This window comes from Ornithorhynchus anatinus, chromosome 2 (assembly GCF_004115215.2).
Source record: "Ornithorhynchus anatinus isolate Pmale09 chromosome 2, mOrnAna1.pri.v4, whole genome shotgun sequence".
Classification (NCBI taxonomy): domain Eukaryota; kingdom Metazoa; phylum Chordata; class Mammalia; order Monotremata; family Ornithorhynchidae; genus Ornithorhynchus; species Ornithorhynchus anatinus.
The window spans coordinates 39,981,441-40,000,383 of NC_041729.1; the positions used below are offsets into that span (position 1 = coordinate 39,981,441).

The 18,943-nt window shown below is 45.2% G+C and overlaps 1 protein-coding gene across 2 annotated transcripts; it reads right to left on the reverse strand.

Moving 5' to 3' along the window:
• Window positions 1-661: 661 nt before the first annotated feature.
• CHST12 (carbohydrate sulfotransferase 12) lies at window positions 662-6,528 on the reverse strand. Of its 2 annotated transcripts, XM_029058744.1 has the most exons (3): window positions 6,488-6,526; window positions 2,377-2,521; window positions 662-2,110 (listed from the first exon to the last, which is right to left on the reverse strand). In XM_029058744.1, exon 3 carries the CDS (start codon window positions 2,011-2,013, stop codon window positions 754-756), a length of 1,260 nt encoding a protein of 419 aa, XP_028914577.1. In that variant the 5' UTR covers window positions 2,014-2,110; window positions 2,377-2,521; window positions 6,488-6,526; the 3' UTR covers window positions 662-753. The 2 variants fall into 2 exon arrangements, with proteins under 2 accessions (XP_028914577.1, XP_007655174.1); XM_007656984.3 differs by lacking the exon at window positions 2,377-2,521 and having other exon boundaries at window positions 6,488-6,528.
• Window positions 6,529-18,943: the final 12,415 nt, after the last annotated feature.

The following is an 18,943-nucleotide window of genomic DNA, read 5'->3' on the forward strand; positions in this document are numbered from 1 at the left end:
TGTCTAGTAGCCAACAGGGACCTGGAAACTTTAATTTACAAATCTTGAATACACAAACCACATAGTGTTCGCAGAAGGCTCAGGGAGTCCAAAACGTGCATTCTAAAAGATGCCTGCCACTAGAAGAGATCTCGATTGGAAAACAACAATAACAACTCTTTTTCCCACCCTAAAATTCTATTAAAGAGTTCAACGAGACTTTCCAGAACCCCTCTCAGGTTCCAAAGTTCACTGCAGCAATGCAAGTACCAGAACTTTCATAGGCATATTGAAATTCACCTGGGCCTTTAAGGGAGAAAAATGCAAGAGGTAAAATAACAGGCGAAACATTTTACTCCATAATGTCTTTCTCCAAATTTCACATTAAATATCTGAAATATATTAATTTTTAAAAAAATATTAACAAAGGCAAAGAACATAGGCAGTGGAGTAAACATTATACCCAGATTGCAAAATACGTTGTAAAAAAAAAAAATTGGAGTGTTCATGATAGATTCCAGATTTTTCTGCTGCTGCAAGATTGGCAAGAACATTCTGGAATTTTGCAGTGCAGTGAATTGAGAGAGAAAAAAGCAGTAGATTATAAAAAAAATGGTACTTAATTATCCTGTCCTTAGTGGAGGGGGTTGGTGGGATGGAGGTGGGGCGGGGGGTGGGTGGGGGGGGGAATCTGGTTTAGAAGGCCCCTAATTTTATTTAAAAAGCAATAATGCAAGACATTTTTGGTTTCTGAAAGTCATTTCTGTTCTTTTTTTAGTCTTTGAGTAGGTTTTCTGGTTTGGGGTATCCAAAGAGAACAAAATCAGCCTCATAAAGCTTGTAAAGCTGTTGCCTCCAGAACAGAGGGATTTTGGCAAACCAATCCTCCTCCCAGCTACTAGCAGTCCTGTTCCGGTAGCTAGGGGGGAAGTGAAGAAGACTGTCCACTTTGAGGAGCCTCAACAGCTGTGCCGCGTCCTCGTCTAGCGTCTCCAGCTTCCCGACAAAGTCATAGTCAATCTGGCAGGGGTGACACAAGCGGTAAACCTGCCTCCAGTGCTCATTAAAGGGAGCCAGCTTCTCAGTCCGCGGGTCCAGCAAGTACTGGATGAAGTCCGGAAAGGAGACCTTCAGGCCGGCACTAAAGGCCTCGCTGACTGAGGTGGGCAGGCTGGTGTGGTTCGAATACAGCTTCAGCATCGGGATGGCAAACTTCTTATAGAACTCTTCATTCTCCAGTTCAAACTTGCTGCGGAAGGCAGAGATGAGGCGCACGAAGGGATCGCGGACAAACAGAAACTTAGTGTACTTCTTTAGCTTGATCTTCATGAGGTGACGCGAGAACTTGCCGTAGCGACGCCAGAATTTATTGAAAGTGAGGTGGGTGCTGGTGTTGTGGACGTGCTCCCGGGGGATATCCAGGGGATCTCGGTACGGGGTGCCGTGGTCCAGCAGACTCTCACTCAGGACAATCATCACCCGCTTCCAGTTAGTGCAGGCCACCTTTGGGACGTAGCAATAAATGATCCCGTGGCGGTCGTCCACAATGAGATGGTTTAATTCGTAGTTGGGGATGTCATCGAAAGAACGCTCCTTGGTAGGGAAGGACAAGCTGGAGTTGGCACAGAACTCCCTCAGCATATTCCTCCTCTCCACCTGCAGATTCTCCTGGTCTGGGCTCCTTATGGTGTCGTGGGTGGACCAGTCATAGCCTCTTACGCTTTCCTCCATGTTGTCCACAATGGGTTTGCTAGAGCCCTGCACAAGAGGCCGCTCAATCTTTCTTCTCAAAGGTCCAATTGGCTTCAGGCTGGAGCCGAGGAGCTTATCCAAAAACTCATCTACATCTGAGAGGATGTCCTTCTCCTCCCCCTGTCCGGTGGTGGGGAGGATTCCAGGAGGATGAGGCCTAGAAAACGACGTGTGCAGGTAGAAGTGAGCTGTCCCCACATTGTCCCAATACACAATAATCAGGAATATAGTGAAGACAGACCCCAGCACCACCCAAAGGCGGAAGTAGTGGGTTTTGGTCATTCTGCCAAGGTTGCAGAAGGGGAATGTCCTCCACTTGGGTTCACGTCAGTTTCTCAGGGCAGCTGGAGAAATAGGACATCGTGCCGTGAGGTGGGGCCTAGAAAAGTAATAAAGAAGGGAAAATAAACTGAATAGCCATCTTGCGTTCATGTCTCTTCCAGTCTATATATCAGCCCGGGACCCTGGAGAATAATAATAATCTACAGGTAAACAAGCTAAGAGCTCCTAGTGATCAATAACAGTACACAAACTTTATAAGACCATTTTCTTGCTGTAACAAGGTGTCTCTCACTCAAAACATATAACTAGAATTTGGAAAAAATGGAGACCTGATTTCCAGTTCTCCCCATTCAATTTACTCACAGGGTAAGCATGCCTGACTTTGGTCAATTAAGAGACAGGAAGATTACATGCTTCCTTCTTGCTTCTGTTGCTGATGTTTGGCTCTTTGTTAAAAACGAGAAACGGAAATAATGCTGCTTCACTTCCCTGTCCAGGTGCAAGGTCTCTGGAAATTGTTACAAGATAAAATATCAATAACTACAACTCCATTTTTGATACTTTATTTAAAAACTTCATATACATACTTCTGAGAAGGTAAAGGAAAGGTAGGAGGAACTTTAGTCATTAACACCAATTGCCTATTGGTACCTAAAATATTTAATTTGTTATCTATCTTTTGGGATTGCTAGTATCAGGCTGACTCACTTAGCATATGTTTAACTGCCTTAAGTTTTGCCTGAGTTCAAGGCAACTCTATGTATTTATTTAATAGGATGATGCCTGTCAAGGTTAGAAAAAGCACCCAAAATTTTGCCTTCCGAGTCTATTATAAAATAATGTTTTCATTATTATATCTAATTTAAATTTTTAAAGTAGGATTTGGGTTTTCTGCTTCATGTGACTCAGGCTATAGAACTATATTGGTTTGTTTCAAGTTCACTTCAAATCTTAGATCCAGTGTGTCCTGAAGCAATGATATGACATACCAGTCGTCAGCATGGATTCAAAGTCTTAAACACACTTCCCCCCACCCCCAAGGAAACACCTACTGTCCATTACAAAAACATTTATTCTAAGGTCAGATGAGTTCTATGCTGTATACCCTCTACGTAAGTGACTTAATTTTAGGGTCTAAACTGTTCTGGAATGTAACTTTGAAAAAAGCTGTGTGCCATTGAGGGGAAAGAAGAGTATCGCAAGTATCTAAACTGAACCTGGAATCTTCCCTTGGAGCCACAACACATCTCCCTGCCAAGGATTCGATTTATGTTACAAAACAGTAACATACTGTCTGAATTTCTGCAAATTACTGCAACACACGCACTTCCCCCTCCCTCCTCCCCCTTGCTTCCCTAGAGAAAAACCACAAGTACACGGGGAAAAAGAGGTGAAGGAGTGACCCAGCCGAAGCATTTCAGCAACGGGTCAAGATCAGCCTTACAACTTTGAGGATTTTAAAAAATAAACTTTTGTGTCTAGCTAGTCTAATTTCAAACTGATTCCAAAACTTCTGGCATTTTCAGTTCAGTTACCCAAATTTCCTTGCTGCTGTTACATTTGTCTGCCAACTTCTGATTCCAATCTATGCCAAAAAATGGTCCTGCAAGTTTGTCTTCTCATGCGTCTTCCTAAAGTCAACTGATGGGTACCTAAAATGCTTTCAGGTAGTTTTTCTAATTCTGCACTTGATGACTAAAGAGAGACAAAAAGGGAAAATGTCTCCCCGACACCCCTGCTGTGTTTTCTAACTTCAAAACAAGCCACATAAATAGCAGTTACGCTTGAGTGTATTAAGCAGTCCTGTGAAAGGAGCCTTTTAAAAGTGGCCTGATTTCTTTCCTCCTCAAAATGCATATATTGTTCATAAGCAGTTCACACAGTGTCCAGCTTCTTGGAGCTGGGAACAATTCCACATTGTAAAGGAAGAGGAACGAGAAAAATAAAAAGTACCAGTTAACCAAAATTGTCTAGAATAAATTTCATTTCAAAATGACAGCTTGAACTGCCTCTCATCCCCTGACTTTAGGAATTCCTCAAGGCACAGTTTTGGGTCCTCTTCTAATCTCCATCTACACCAACTCCCTTGGAGAACTCATTCACTCCCATGGCTTCAACTACCATCACTATTTGATGATTCCCAAATTTACATCTCCAGCCCTGACCTCTCTCCTTCACAACCTCCTATTTCCTCCTGCCTTCAGGACATCTCTACTTGGATATACTGCTGACATCTCAAACTTAACATGTCCAAAACGAAACTCCTCACCTTCCCACCCAAACCCTGTCTTCTCTCTGACTTTCCTATCACCGTAGACAGCACCAATCAATCAATGGCATTTATTGAGTGCTTACTATGTGCAGAGCACTGTATTAAGTGATTAGGAGAGTAAGATACAACAGAATTATCACACATGTTCCCTACACACTATGAGCTTGCAATCTACAGAACACCATCATCCTTCCTGTCTCATGAATCTGTAACCTTGGCGTTATCCTCAACTCATCACTTTCATTCAACCCTCATATTCAATGTGTCATCAAATCCAGCCAGTTCAACCTTCACAGTATTGCTAAAATTCACCCTTTCCTCTCCATCCAAATAGCTACCACGTTAATCCAAGCATTTAGCCTAACCCACCTCAAATGCTGCATCAGGCTCCTTGATCACCTCCCTGCCTCCTGTCTAGCTCTGCTTCAGTCCATACTTTAACTCTCCTGTCTGGATCATTTTTCTATAAAAAAACTTCAGTCCATGTTTCTACACTGCTCTAGAACCTCCAAGGATTGCATAACCACCTTTGTATCGAACAGAAACTCACCATAGGCTGTAGAGCACTCATCACCTTGACCCCTCCTACTCTCCCTTTCTGATTTCCTTCTACAGCCCAGCCTCACTCTTGGCCCCTCCCATCCCAACCTGCTTACTGTAGCTCAATCTCATCTGGTCCCCCGGTCCACATTTTGCCTCTGGCCTGGAATGATCTTCCTCTTCATATCTGACAGATGATTACTCTCCCGCCTTCAAAGCCTTATTGAAAGCACACCTCCTCCAAGAGGCCTTCTCCAACTAAACCCAAATTTCCTCTTCAACTCCCCTCCATGTCACCCTTTATTCACCCCTCCCACAGCAATTATGCATATATCTGCAATTTATATTAATATCTGTCTACACTTCCAGACTGTAAGCTTGTTGTGGGCAGGGAATGTGTCCACTACCTCTGTTTTATTATACTTTCCAAAGCTCTTACTACAGTGTTCTGCACACAATACGTGCTCAATAAATAAAACTTATTTTGAAGTACTGTAGTTTAGTGAATGGCCCTTGGCTGCACCTCAGCCAACACTGTGGCGGGGAGGGGAGAATAATCTTTAAGTCTGACTTTAATTATTTTCAGAGAAGGTTAGGGAAAAAAAAAGCAAGCAGAAGTGGTAAGCCAATGAGGTTTAGGAAAAGCAGAAGAGAAAAAACAATAGCAAAGGTTATGAGATTGCTAGTTCCAAAAACAAATGTAAGGTAAAACTGCTTCATAAGAAGATGTGATACCCAAATCACTTAAGAGGTTATTTTTCTATCACTCTGCTCCCCATATGACTTCCCAGTTCAAATGGCTATCAGGGATATGCACATTTTGAAGGAGCCGCATACATCAGTTTTCCAAACGAAAAAAATAAATAAAATAACTGATGTACTGTACTCAAGGGCTCCTTCCCCACCACAGGGAATCTCTAAATGAAAATCCTAAAGCAGAGGCAAAGTCGTTATAGTCTGCTCACAGCTATTCAGGATCCTCATGGGGCAGGACTGTTTCCACTGCCCTTTTCTTCTTCCCCCTTCAGGGATTTTCTTGTTCTTCTATCAAGGCTACTCAAGGAGTACATTAACACCTTGCAGGGTCTGAGGACTCCCCAGGTTACTGCTGGTTGTGACTGGTGCATTAATTAGCAAGAAAGCAGTAGGAGCCACCATGAAAACTGCTGAGTATGTTCCTGGATTACCCAGTGTTTTAATTTCTTCAGTAATCTTATTAACACAGATAATTGAAAGGGGTATTACTACTCATTTTAAAACAGTCTTATCAAACACCTTCTAGTTATTTCAATCCAAAACCTAAACATGAAAGGGCACATGTGATTATAAAATCATTCAAGTTAAACCCCTAAGAAACCCGACAGACTTTTCTTTTTAATTGGTCATTTTTAAGAATGAGGACTGGGTTATCTTTAAAAATATACACATATGTAAAGGAACCATTACAGTCCTGCTCTTATTCAAATCATTATTATTAAAAATAATAATAATAATAATGGTATTTGTTAAGCACTTACACTAAGAACAGTCAGGCACTATTTTAAGCACTGGGGTTGATAAAAGCTAATCATGTTGGACACAATCCCTGCCCCACATGGGACTCACAGTCTTAATCCCATTTTACAGATGAGGTAACAGGCACAGAGAAGTTAAGTGACTTACCCAAAGTCACACAGCAGACAAGTGGCAGAGCAGGAATTAGTACCCAGGTCCTTCTGACTCCCAGGCCCATGCTTTATCCACTAGGCCAAGCTGAAAACTGGATCTGAAGAAATGGCATAGAAGCAGACCTGATTTCTGAAAAATAAGAGAAAATATGTGCTGCATATTTAGGCGTAGAGTAAACGTCATGTATCAAACACTGCCTTGTCATCCTGGCTGGAAGAGATAACGATGTTGGAGGATAAGGGGTGGGATGGAAAAAAAAGAAGCAAATAAGGAATTTACAATCATATCTTCTGAGTGGGGCAATGATGGCAGATTCAGGAATTTCTACTGGGTTCTTAGAGGAGAGCTTTTTCAGCCAATACTATCATGAAAACAAATGATTATGGTCAGAATAAAGTGATTCTGCTTCATTTATCTTCATAAAGAGGTTTTTCCTTAACAGCCTATTAAAGTTCAGGTATTCTAGGCATAAATTATACAACACAAGAAGTACCACTATTTGATCAGACCGATGGTCTTTTCAGCTCAGTATTCTATTTTCAACAGTGGCAAAAGGATGTTTGGAGGAAGGGGTTGATAGTGGTTTTCCTTAGACAGCCTAATGTTAAAAGATAGGGCAACTAACATTTTTTTTTAAATTTATCCTCGGTATCACCTAGTCTTGTAATGTTTGCAATTTTATCCAAATTTCTCTTCAAACTGAGAAGCAGCATGGCCTAGTGGAAAGAGCATGAGCCTCGGCATCAGGACCTGGGTTCTAATGCCCGCTTCACTACTTGTCTGCTGCATGGCCTTGGGCAAATCACTTAAGTTCTCTGTGACTCAGCTACCTCATCTATGATAAGGGGATTAAGACTGAGAGCCCAGAACTGTAAACAACCCAATTAGCATGCCTCACACCTAATAAGCACTTAAACACCATTTAAAAAACTGCTATTTTTTCTGTCTGCACAACTCCCTGTGGTAATAGACTTCATATACTTACCACCGCTATGTGAAAATGTGCTTCCTTTTCTGTTTTATACCTTTTAGAGTTTTCTATTCTTCTAATCCAATGATCACACAATATTTCAGAGCTTTCCGTGTGTAACCTTGTCAAAAGCACTTTAGAGCTAAATCTGCCCACAGTGCTTATTGATCCCTTCAAAGCAGATTAGTGAGGTATGATTTCCCCTCAGAGAAGCCATGTTGTCTGCCCTCAAGGTTGTTTCTCCGTGTTTGGTAATCTTAAATGTAATTTCCAATTCTACCGCTTTGCCGAGTATAAACTATTGTATACTCCCAAGTATTTCAGTGCTCTGCAGAGTAAGCACTCAATAAATACTATCAATTGATAAAAAGTATAATAATTCCCAGATCCCCTCTGGGACCCTTTTAAAAACTAGGAATTACATTGCAGGTTGCTATTCTTCTGGTTCAGAGGCTATGTGTAAGGAATTCAGTAACCTTCCCTCAAAACGATCTCATCCTGGTTTTCGTTGACATTCAGTTTAGGAATTTGGTTTAAAACATCCCATGAGGTCACCACAAATGGATCATGTTCCCTGGCCCATTCTGAAACAAAAAACAATTTGGTGGGGAGGAATCCTTCCAAAATATCTTCCTCATGGTTATCTTCTTCTCTGAATGCACCTCTTATCTCAGAGTCTTTGGAGCCCCTCATTTCTAAACCGGTTTCCTGCTATCCTTTTCAACCAAACTGCTACCACATTGATCAGTGTGGTATCTTATCCCACCTGGACTACAAACAGAAACTTCTTACCACAGACCTTAAAACACTCAATCACCTTGCCCACTCCTGTCTTACCTTGCCGATTTCCTACTATCACCCAGCAGGATCACTTCGCTCCTCTAATACCAACTATTCACTGTACCTCGACTTAGTCTATCTCATCACTCATCCCTTCCCTTTGTCCCGCCTCTGGCCTGAAACTCCCTCTCCCTTTATATCTGACAATTTTCTTGTCTGTCTCCCCCGATTAGACTGTAAGCCCGTCAAAGGGCAGGGGCTGTCTCTATGTGTTACCGATTTGTACATTCCAAGCGCTTAGTACAGTCCTCTGCACATAGTAAGCGCTCAGTAAATACTATTGAAAGAATGAAAGAACACTCTCTCCATCTTCAAAGCTTTATTCAAATCACATCTCTTCCAAGAAGCCTTCCTCGACTGGCTCTCATTTCTTCTATTCTCTTTTATGACACCCTGGCATTTGGAATTGTACCCTTTCTTCACCTTACCCTCAGCCCCCAGAACTTTTGTGTATATCTGCAATTTATTGTAGTCTATGTCTCCCTCTCTAGCCTATAAACTCCTTATGGGCAGGGAATATACCTACAAACTCTGTACTATTGTACTCTCCCAACTACACACGGAGCTCAATAAATGATTAATACATTTGAAGACCCTTGTTACTACCTTTAATAAGCAAGTGTTTTTCAAATCCCTTCTTCCTAAATGGTCTCTTTTACCTGCCAGTTATCAAAGTAAGTCTTCTGTTTGGTCTCCTGGTTTTCTTATTGTGTCACACATTTTAACTGGCACTCTAAAATGGTATTTTACGGACAACCTCCAGGCTTTAGGTAAGTCACCTGTTTTTTTTTTGTTTAGCTCCCCCTTTTGTTTCTTCCTTAAGTCTGCATTTTTTTTCAATTCGTTTTTAACAATCAAATAACTTTGTGTTAGTTCTCATTATTCTTTCCTCTCTGACATCACTCCAGAAAGAACATTAGGGTGGTTTCTGGGTTGTTGTTTTTTTTGAATTGTGGTTACGGTTGCAGAAGGTCTCACTGATATGGACATCATACAACACTCAAGTTTAATATATCATCTTTCTGGGTTGGTTTCATGATGAGTGACCAGACAAATGTCCCTTTAAAAGATTTTTTCACCACTTCCTGATGAATAAATGTGGCTTCTAGTTTTAACCTGGCATTGTAGGTATGCCATATTAACTTCAGATGCCACCACCCTTCCCCCGCTTGAACAATCCAACTTTGAAGTGTTAAATCAAAGTACCATTTTTAATGTAACACGACTTTCACTTAAGGATTTCCAAACGTTTTGGGGTTTATTTATTCATGAAATAGGCAACAAGACCAGAGAATACCCACCCTCTTCAGAAGCTTCCTACACACAGCACACTATAACGTCAACAAGTTATTGTGGCCCCCATAGCTATGATTAACAAAATTCTGGCAAGTTTCTCTTTCTGGTGTCGATGTTCACTTTATGGCCTCACTGTCTCAGACCCGGGCAATTTATACATCAATCAATGATATTTATTGAGTACTTACTATGTGCAGTGCACTCTACTAAGCGCTCGGGAGAGTACAATGCTATGGAATTGGAAGACAAGTTCCCTGCCCACAATGAGCTTTGACAAGTTGAATCCTATTCTCTCCTTAGCTGCCTCTTATTCAATCACATTCAACAGCTTATCCCTTTTCCCAGCTGGAGGAGGACTCAGACTGGTGTGATGAGCTATATAAAATTGCTTTCATTTATTTTTGGCTAATCCAGTGAACAACTTTTGAAAGCCCATCATTAAATGTTTAGGCTACCCTAAATTGACAAATCAGTGAGAAATAAACATTAATTTTCTTTCCGCAAGTTTTGAATGAAAGCACAGATTACTCAGTTGAAGATGACAGAAATACAACAGATCCATTTAGTTATGATTAAGTTTAGGACGAGCTGTTTGGATGACATTTAAACTGTGCCGTCACTCTGGTCTTCAAGCAACAATTGCTGTTGGGCAAGATGACATCAAGTCAGTAAATCACAACTTCAGCCTATAAAGCAAATGACAGTGTAAATGTGGCAGCAATGAAAACAGCGGTTAGATCCTCCGAGCTGAAAAATGGGGGGTAAATTGATATGATCCAATAAGAGACGGCGGAGGAAAGATTAGGATATTTGACCCACTGGAATGTTTGGAAAGACACTTGTCTTTCAAAAACATTTTAATTTTCCTTAAATATCTGGGGTGGGAGAGAGGATAGCATAGGTTACTGAGGATAGTATGCTGTCAGTGAATAAGTAATTAAGGATAGAAATTAGATAGGACATCTGTTGGCAAATGAGGAAGAACTCCCTGGTCCAGTCAGTGATCCTATGCCTACTAAGTATGTTTTCAATTAACGACAACTTTCAGTTTTCCGAGTGCAAGAACTTCACAAAAAAAAATCTATTCATGAATCAATTATTCATTCAATAGTATTTATTGAGCGCTTACTATGTACAGAGCACTGTACTAAGCGCTTGGGATGAACAAGTCGGCAACAGATAGAGACAGTCCCTGCCGTTTGACGGGCTTACAGTCTAATCGGGGGAGACGGACAGACAAGAACAATGGCAATAAACAGCGTCAAGGGGAAGAACATCTCGTAAAAACAATGGCAACTAAATAGAATCAAGGCGATGTACAATTCATTAACAAAATAAATAGGGTAACGAAAATATATACAGTTGAGCGGACGAGTACAGTGCAATGAATCAAAAAAAGATTATCTGGCAAAAATGGAAGATGCTTAAATATTGCTTAATTTAATAAGGGCTAAGCTCACTTCAGATAATAAGGACTCCAAGAAAGGCATCAAGATCTCAGGGGAAGAGCAGGCTTGACCAACACGTTATGGTCATGGGTTCGAATCCCAGCTCTGCCACTTGTCAGCTGTGTGACTGTGGGCAAGACACTTCACTTCTCTGAGCCTCAGTTACCTCATCTGTAAAATGGGGATTAACTGTGAGCCTCACGTGGGACAACCTGATTACCCTGTATCTACCCCAGCGCTTAGAACAGTGCTCTGCACATAGTAAGCGCTTAACAAATCCAACATAACACACTCCATTGGTTCACTCTGGCACAAGGGTTGAATCTACCATTCCTCATTCATTCAATCGCATTTATTGAGCGCTTACTGTGTACACAGCACAAATCGTCTCAAATAGGATTCTTGTGACTTTGAACAAGTTTTTTTTCCTAATACAGTTAGCATTAATTTATTTCCAATGCCAAAATTACAAAAACCATATTGACAAAATTGCTCTGGTCTCCTATAAGTATTTACCTGGGTCCACATTACAATTAGGAGGTTCACAAACGAAGTTGCCCATAATTGCCTGTGCAGATAAAATCACTCTCAAGGATTTCATTTTTTGTTTTTCTATCCCTATTCTAACCCACTGACCTAAATTCCCTTCAAAAGAAACTTATAGCAAAGAAGTCAGAAGAGAATTAGGGGAATTAGTGAGAGTTATCAGAAACATTGGCCTCTGGGCCATTACGAAGAGGATAAAGCTTCTTCACTGTATTCACATTCCTTGCCACTCACAACCCTGCTCATTCAGAATTTTCACGTAATGAGATCTGTATTGTTCGACCAAAATAACTGGTACCAACCAGATTCCTCACTAATGCCAACCATTTGCCACTGATGTATTAGTGGCTAACAGTCCAAACAGAAAATACATCAAGTCCTACCGGTAGCAGCTAATAGATGGTTTCCTATAAATGGGGAGGCAAAACTTTTTTGGCAGCAAACGCTTACCTATGCAATGCTGCTCCAAAACCCATATACACCGCTAGGAACTCACTAGCAGAGTAAAGAAACTTAGCTTTGTTTAAAATAAAAAAAAGTTTTAGAGAGCCCACTTAACCACAGTAGATTGTAAGATCCCTGAGACCAGGGACCCACTTTACCAACTCTTTCGTACTCTCTTCTCACAGTAAACGCTCAATAAAAACAACTGATGAATCGATCCAGTTAGAAACACTAAGCTCTGCTGCTAGGCAATTGTTTAAAGGACTGAAAAAACAGAAAATACTCTATGCCCGGGGAATCAGGCCTGCCTCTGCTCCTATTTCCCCTGCCTCCCTGCCCTCCTGCCAAAAAATAAAGCTGATCTTAAAATAAGAATTAAAAAAACAAAACTTCAGCACTGCAGAACCATAGCTCTCCTTGAAACGTGTGTGAGTTTTCTTCTATCCAAAGTGACTACAAAACAGATGCTTGTATTACCGCAAAAGCCATCACTACAACCTCCCTTCCCCCTAGGTCTAACTTGCTTTGTTAAAACCAAAAGTTGGTTTCTCTCTCGTTTCTAAAAAGCATCCAGTGTAGATCAACGGTCCTTAAAGCCCCTGGGCACGTGGCAGGTACCTGGACAGGGGATAAGTGAAGCAGCACGGCTCAGTGGAAAGTGCACGGGCTTGGGAGTTAGAGGTCGTGGATTCTAATCCCGCCTCCGCCACTTGTCGGCTGTGTGACCTTGGGCAAGTCACTTTACTTCTCTGGACCTCAGTTATCTCATCTGTAAAATGGGGATGAAGACTGTGAGCCCCAAAATGGGGATGTAGACTGTGATCCCCACGTGGGACAACCTGACCACCTTGTATTTCCCCCCAGCGCTTGGAACAGTGCTTTACACACCGTAAGCGCTTAACAAATACCATCATTATTATTCCCCATTGACAGGGATTTGAGGATGCCCTCGCAGAAACGCTGCTCCTCCTTCTTCTGCTGCTGGCTGGGCCACCGGTGGCCTCTTCCCCCCGAGGAGGAGACCCCTCTCTCGGCATAAGAAATGTTGTCCCAGCTCGCCCCTCCTTCTAACCCTGTTTACATCACTCAGTAGGTGAGGAGGGGTAGAGAGCAGCGTGGCTTAGTGGAAAGAGCACGGGCTTGGGAGGCAGAGGTCGTGGATTCTAATCCCGGCTCCGCCCCCTATCAGCTGGGTGACTCTGGTCAACTAACTTTACTTCTCCGGGCCTCAATTCCTTCATCTGCAAAATGGGGATGAAGACTGTGAGCCCCACGCGGGACAACCTGATTACCTTGTATCCCCCCGGCGCTTAGAACAGTACTTAGCCCCTAGCAAGCGCTTAAGAAACCCCATCATTCTTCTTCTCTGGGGCTCAGTTTCCTCATCTGTAAATTGGGGATGAAGACTATGAGTTCCACCTGATGACCTTGTATTCCCCCCGGGCGCTTAGAAAAGTGCTTAGCACCTAGTAATCGCTTAACAGACACCATCATTCTTCTTCTCTGTGGCTCAGTTTCCTCCTCTGTAAAATGAGGATGAAGACTGTGAGCCCCACGTGGGACAACCTGATGACCTTGTATCCCCCCCCCCGGCGCTTAAAGCAGGGCTTCGCACCTAGTAATCGCTTAAACACCATCATCATCATTATCAGTAAGAGGAAAAGAGACTTTTCCCCGAGGCTGTAGGGATGGGGGAGGAAGAGCTGGACCCTCTGTGGAAGTAAAGTGGGAAGAAGAGCAGTGTGAAGTGGAAGGAGCCCTTCCCCAGGGGCTCAACTCTGTGAGGGCCCCGCCAGTCTCGGGGAAGGGGGGGAAGCAGCAGCAGGAGGGATGCGGGATAGACTGGGGGCTCTGCGGGAAGGGCAGGGGGGGGATGAGCATCCCCTGACGGGGGAGGGACCCGTCGGAGGAGGGAGGGAGCTCCGGCCGGGGAGAGGGCTCGACCGACCGAAGGACGGACTTTCATTCCATTCAATCGTATTTACTGAGCGCTTACTATGTGCAGAGCACTGTGCTAGGCGCTTGGAATGGACAAGTGGGCAACAGATGGACACCATCCCTGCCCAACAACGGACACACCGTCTAAAAGGGGGAGGAGGACAGCAAAGCAACACAGAATAAAACCAAACAAGTAGTCTGGCGTCAATACCATCAAGAGAACTGGAATCATAGATATAGACAGATCATTAACAAAATAAATAGGGTAATAAATATCTACAAAAGTGCACACGTGCTGTGGGGAGGGGAAGGGGGTAGAGCAGAGGGTGGGAGGGGGGATGGGGAGCGGAGGGAAAGGGAGGGCTCAGTCTGGGCAGGCCTCCTGGAGGAGGGGGGCTCTCAGGGGGGCTTTGAAGAGTAGAGGGTGGAGGTGAGGGAGAGGGAAGGCTCAGTCTGGGAAGGCCTCCTGGAGGAGGGGAGCTCTCAGGAGGGCTTGGAAGAACAGAGGGTGGAGGGGAGGGGGAGCTGAGAGTGAGGGAGGGCTCTGTCTGGGAGGGCCTCCTGGAGGAGGTGAGCTCTAAAGAAGGCTTTGAAGAGCAGAAAGGAGGGAGAGGAGACGAAGAGGGAGGGCTGAGTCTGGGAGGGCCTCCTAGAGGAGGGGAGCTCTCAGGAGGGCTTGGAAGAGCAGAGGGCAAGGAGGGCTGAGTCTGGGAGGGCCTCCTAGAGGAGGTGAGCTCTCAGGAGGGCTTGGAAGAGCAAAAGGGGGGCAGAGGGAGAGGAAGGGCTGAGTGTGGGAAGGCCTCCTGGAGGAGGGGAACTCTTAGGAGGGCTTGGAAGAGCAGAGGGGAGGGGGAGGAGAGGGAGGGCTGAGTGTGGAAGGGCCTCCTGGAGGAGGGGAGCTCTCAGGAGGGCTTGGAAGAGCAGAGGGCAAGGAGGGCTGAGTGTGGGAGGGCCTCCTGGAGGAGGTGAGCTCTCAGGAGGGCTTGGAAGAGCAAAAGAGAGGGAGAGGGAGGGCTGAGTGTGGGAAGGCCACCTGGAGGAGGGGAGCTCTCAAGAGAGCTTGGCAGAGCAGTGGGGAGGGGGAGGAGAGGCAGGGCTGAGTGTGGGAGGGCCTCCTGGAGGAGGTGAGCTCTCAGGAGGGCTTGGAAGAGCAAAGGGGGGGCAGAGGGAGGGCTGAGTGTGGGAAGGCCACCTGGAGGAGGGGAGCTCTCAAGAGGGCTTGGAAGAGCAGAGGGGAGGGGGAGGAGAGGGAGGGCTGAGTGTGGGAAGGTCTCCTGGAGGAGGTGAGCTCTCAAGAGGGCTTGGAAGAGCAGAGGGGAGGGGGAGGAGAGGGAGGGCTGAGTGTGGGAGGGCCTCCTGGAGGAGGTGAGCTCTCATAGGACTGACGGACGGCGGTCGCCCCCCCTTCCCAAGAGGAGACACGAGGCTCCCCGACCGAGCCTCACCTCGGCTGAGCTGAGGCGCCCCTCGGGCCGGTCCTGGCCGCTCCTTCCCTCCTCCTCCTCCTCCTCCTCGTTCTCTTGCTGCCGCCGCCGCCCCGCGAGTAGCGGATGGTCCGAGCGGCCGCTCCCCCCGCCCCCCCCGCAGGCCCCGCCCCTCGGACCCGCCAGGCCCCGCCCCTTTTCTCGCGAGACTTCAGGAAACCACCCCCCCCCCCCGTGGGAGGGGGCGGCGAGGGAGCGGGCTGCGTCTGCGCCTGCGCCCCTCCCACTCCTGCTGCTAACAATAATGATAATATTAGTATTTGTTAAGCGCTTCCTATGTACCAAGTGGGCTTGGGGGGCAGAGGTCATGAGTTCGAATCCCAGCTCTGCCCCTTGTCAGCTGGGTGACTGTGGGCCAGTCACTTCACTTCTCTGGGCCTCAGTGACCTCATCTGTCAAATGGGGATGAAGATTGTGAGCCCCATGTGGGACAACCTGATTCCCCCGTGTCTCCCCCAGCGCTTAGAACAGTGCTCTGCACATAGTAAGCGCTTGACAAATACCAACATTATTTTTATTATTATTATTAAAATGGGGATTAACTGGGAGCCTCAGGTGGGCCAACCTGGTGACCCTGGATCTCCCCCAGCGCTTAGAACAGTGCTCTGCACGTAGTAAGCGCTTAACAAATACCAACATTACCAAGCACTGTTCAAGCACTAGGATAGATCCAGGGCCATCAGGTGGTCCCCCGTGAGGTTCCCAGTTTATCCCCATTGGACAGATGAGGTCACTGAGGCCCAGAGAAGGGAAGTGACTGGCCCACAGTCACCCAGCTGACAAGCGGTGGAGGCGGGATTAGAACCCACGACTTCTGACTCCCAAGCCGGGGCTCTTTCCACTGAGCCACCTTGTTTCTCGCTGCTTACTAGGTGCTATGCACTGCTCTAAGCGCCGGGGGGGAATTAAAGGTCATCAGGTGGTCCCACGTGGGGCTCCCAATCTTCATCCCCATTTCACAGATGAGGGAACTGGGGCCCAGAGAACAATAATAATAATACTACTAATGATGGTGTTTGTTAAGTGCTTACTATGTGCCGAGCACTGTTCTAAGCGCCGGAGTAGATACAGGGTAATCGGGTTGTCCCACGTGGGGGTCCCAGTCTTCATCCCCATTTCACAGATAAGGGAACTAAGGCATAGAGGAAGTGAAACGACTTGACCAAGGTCACACAGCAGACACGAGGCGGAGGCGGGATTAGAACCCACATCCTCTGACTCCTAAACCCGGGCTCTTTCCATTAAGCCTCGCTGCCAATAACGATGATATTTTTAAGTGCTTATGTGCCAAGTCCCGCCCTCTGCTTTTCCCCCTTCCCCTCCCCACAGCACTGTGCATATTTCTATATATTATTTATTACTCTATTTATTTTGCTAATGATGTGTATATATCTATGATTTATTTATCTTGTTTTGTTTTGCTGTCTCCCCCGTTTAGACTGTGAACCCGTTGTTGGGCAGAGATGGTCTCTATCTGTTGCCGAATTGTACATTCTATGCGCTCAGTACAGTGCTCTGCACATAGTAAGCGCTCAATAAATACTATTGAATGAATGGATGAATGGATGAATGAATGGATGGATGGATGGATGGATGGATGGATGGATGGATGGATGGATGGATGGATGGATGGATGGATGGATGGATGAATGAACAATGGGATCACAGTCTAGAATGGGGGAGACAAGCAACGAAACAAGGAAACAGGCACCAACAGCATCAAAGCTCTGCATGCCTGCTAATAATAATAATAATCATGGTATTTGTTAACTGCTTATTAGGTGCCAAGCACTGTACTAAGCACCAGAGTGGATACAAGGTCATCAGGTTGTACTACGTGGGGCTCACAGTCTTCATCCCCATTTTACAGGTGAGGTAACTGAGGCACAGAGAATAAGAATAATAATAGTATTTGTTGTTAATAATAATAATAATAATGCTGGTATTTGTTAAAAGCTTACTAGATGCCAAGCACTGTTCTAAGCGGTTGTCCCAGGTGGGGCTTACAGTTTTCATCCCCATTTTAGAGATGAGATAATTGAGGTACAGAGAGTAATAATAATAATAATGGTGTTTGTTAAGCGCTTACTATGTGCCTACTATGTGATTACTATGCGTTCTGATCTCAGCTCTGTGACTTGTCTGCTGTGTGACCTTGGGCAAGTCACTTCACTTCTCAGGGCCTCAGTTACCTCATCTGTAAAATAGCTATTAAGACTGGGAGCTCCATGTGGGGACACGGACTGGGTCCAACCCGATTTGCTTGTACCCACCGCAGCGCTTAGCAAGGTGCCCGCCACATAGTAAGCGCTTAACACATGCCCCAATTATTATTAGTAGTACAAGTTAATCAGGTTGGACACAGTCCCTGTCCCACATGGGGCTCACACTCTTAATCCCCATTTTACAGATGAGGTAACAGGCACGGAGAAGTGAAGTGACAGCAGACGTGGCGGAGGCGGGATTAGAACCCAGATCCTTCTGACTCCTAGGCCTGTGCTCTATCCACTAGGCCGTGCTGCTTTTCCTGCAGAAGAAACGGTGGACTCGGGGTGTGTTAGCCAAGGCTTAGCTGCCTCAGCCCTCCTCTGAGCCCAACCCCCTGTGTGTGCATGTCCCAGAAGCCCAGTACTGTACGGGGATTTTGTTTATCACAGTGGAAAGAGCATGGGCTTTGGAGTCAGAGGTCATGAGTTCGAATCCCGGCTCGGCCACTTGTCAGCTGTGTGACTGTGGGCAAGTCACTTCACTTCTCTGTGCCTCAGTTCCCTCATCTGTAAAATGGGGATGAAGACTGTGAGCCCCACGTGGGACCACCTGATTCCCCTGTGCCTACCCCAGCGCTTAGAACAGTGCTCTGCACATAGTAAGCGCTTAACAAATACCAACATTATTATTATTATTATTACTGGTTTCATAAGATGGATTGCGCAGTTAACCAGTTTGAATTGGGTAAGATTGCCAATATCAAGGCTGTAAGCGCATTATGGGCAGGGAACATGTCTACCACCTCTGTTCTGTTGTACTCCCTCAAGATCTTAGTACAGTGCTCTGCACACAGGGAGCGCTCAATAAATACCATTGATCGATCGGGTGGTTGATAGAAAGATCTCCCCTAGGAGAGGGATAATAATAATAATGCTGGTATCTGTTAAGCACTTACTATGTGCCAAGCACTATTCTAAGCGCTGGGGTAGATACAAGGTAATAGATTAGAAATGTCCGTCGGCGTGAACCGGGGCAATTTACCGAGTGCTCACTGTGTGCCAAACATTTGGGAAGAGAGCAGCGGAGGTAATAATAATAATAATAATGTTGGTATTTGTTAAGCGCTTACTATGTGCCGAGCACTGTTCTAAGCGCTGGGGTAGACACAGGGAAATCACAGTCTTAATCCTCATTTTACAGATGAGGTAACTGAGGCACCGAGAAGCTAAGTGACTTGCCCAAAGTCACACAGCTGACAAGTGGCCGAGCCGGGGTT

What these genes read in the sequence shown, in the direction of transcription:
- CHST12 (XM_007656984.3), bottom strand. Translation starts at nt 2,013, where the DNA reads ATGACCAAAACCCACTACTTCCGCCTTTGGGTGGTGCTGGGGTCTGTC.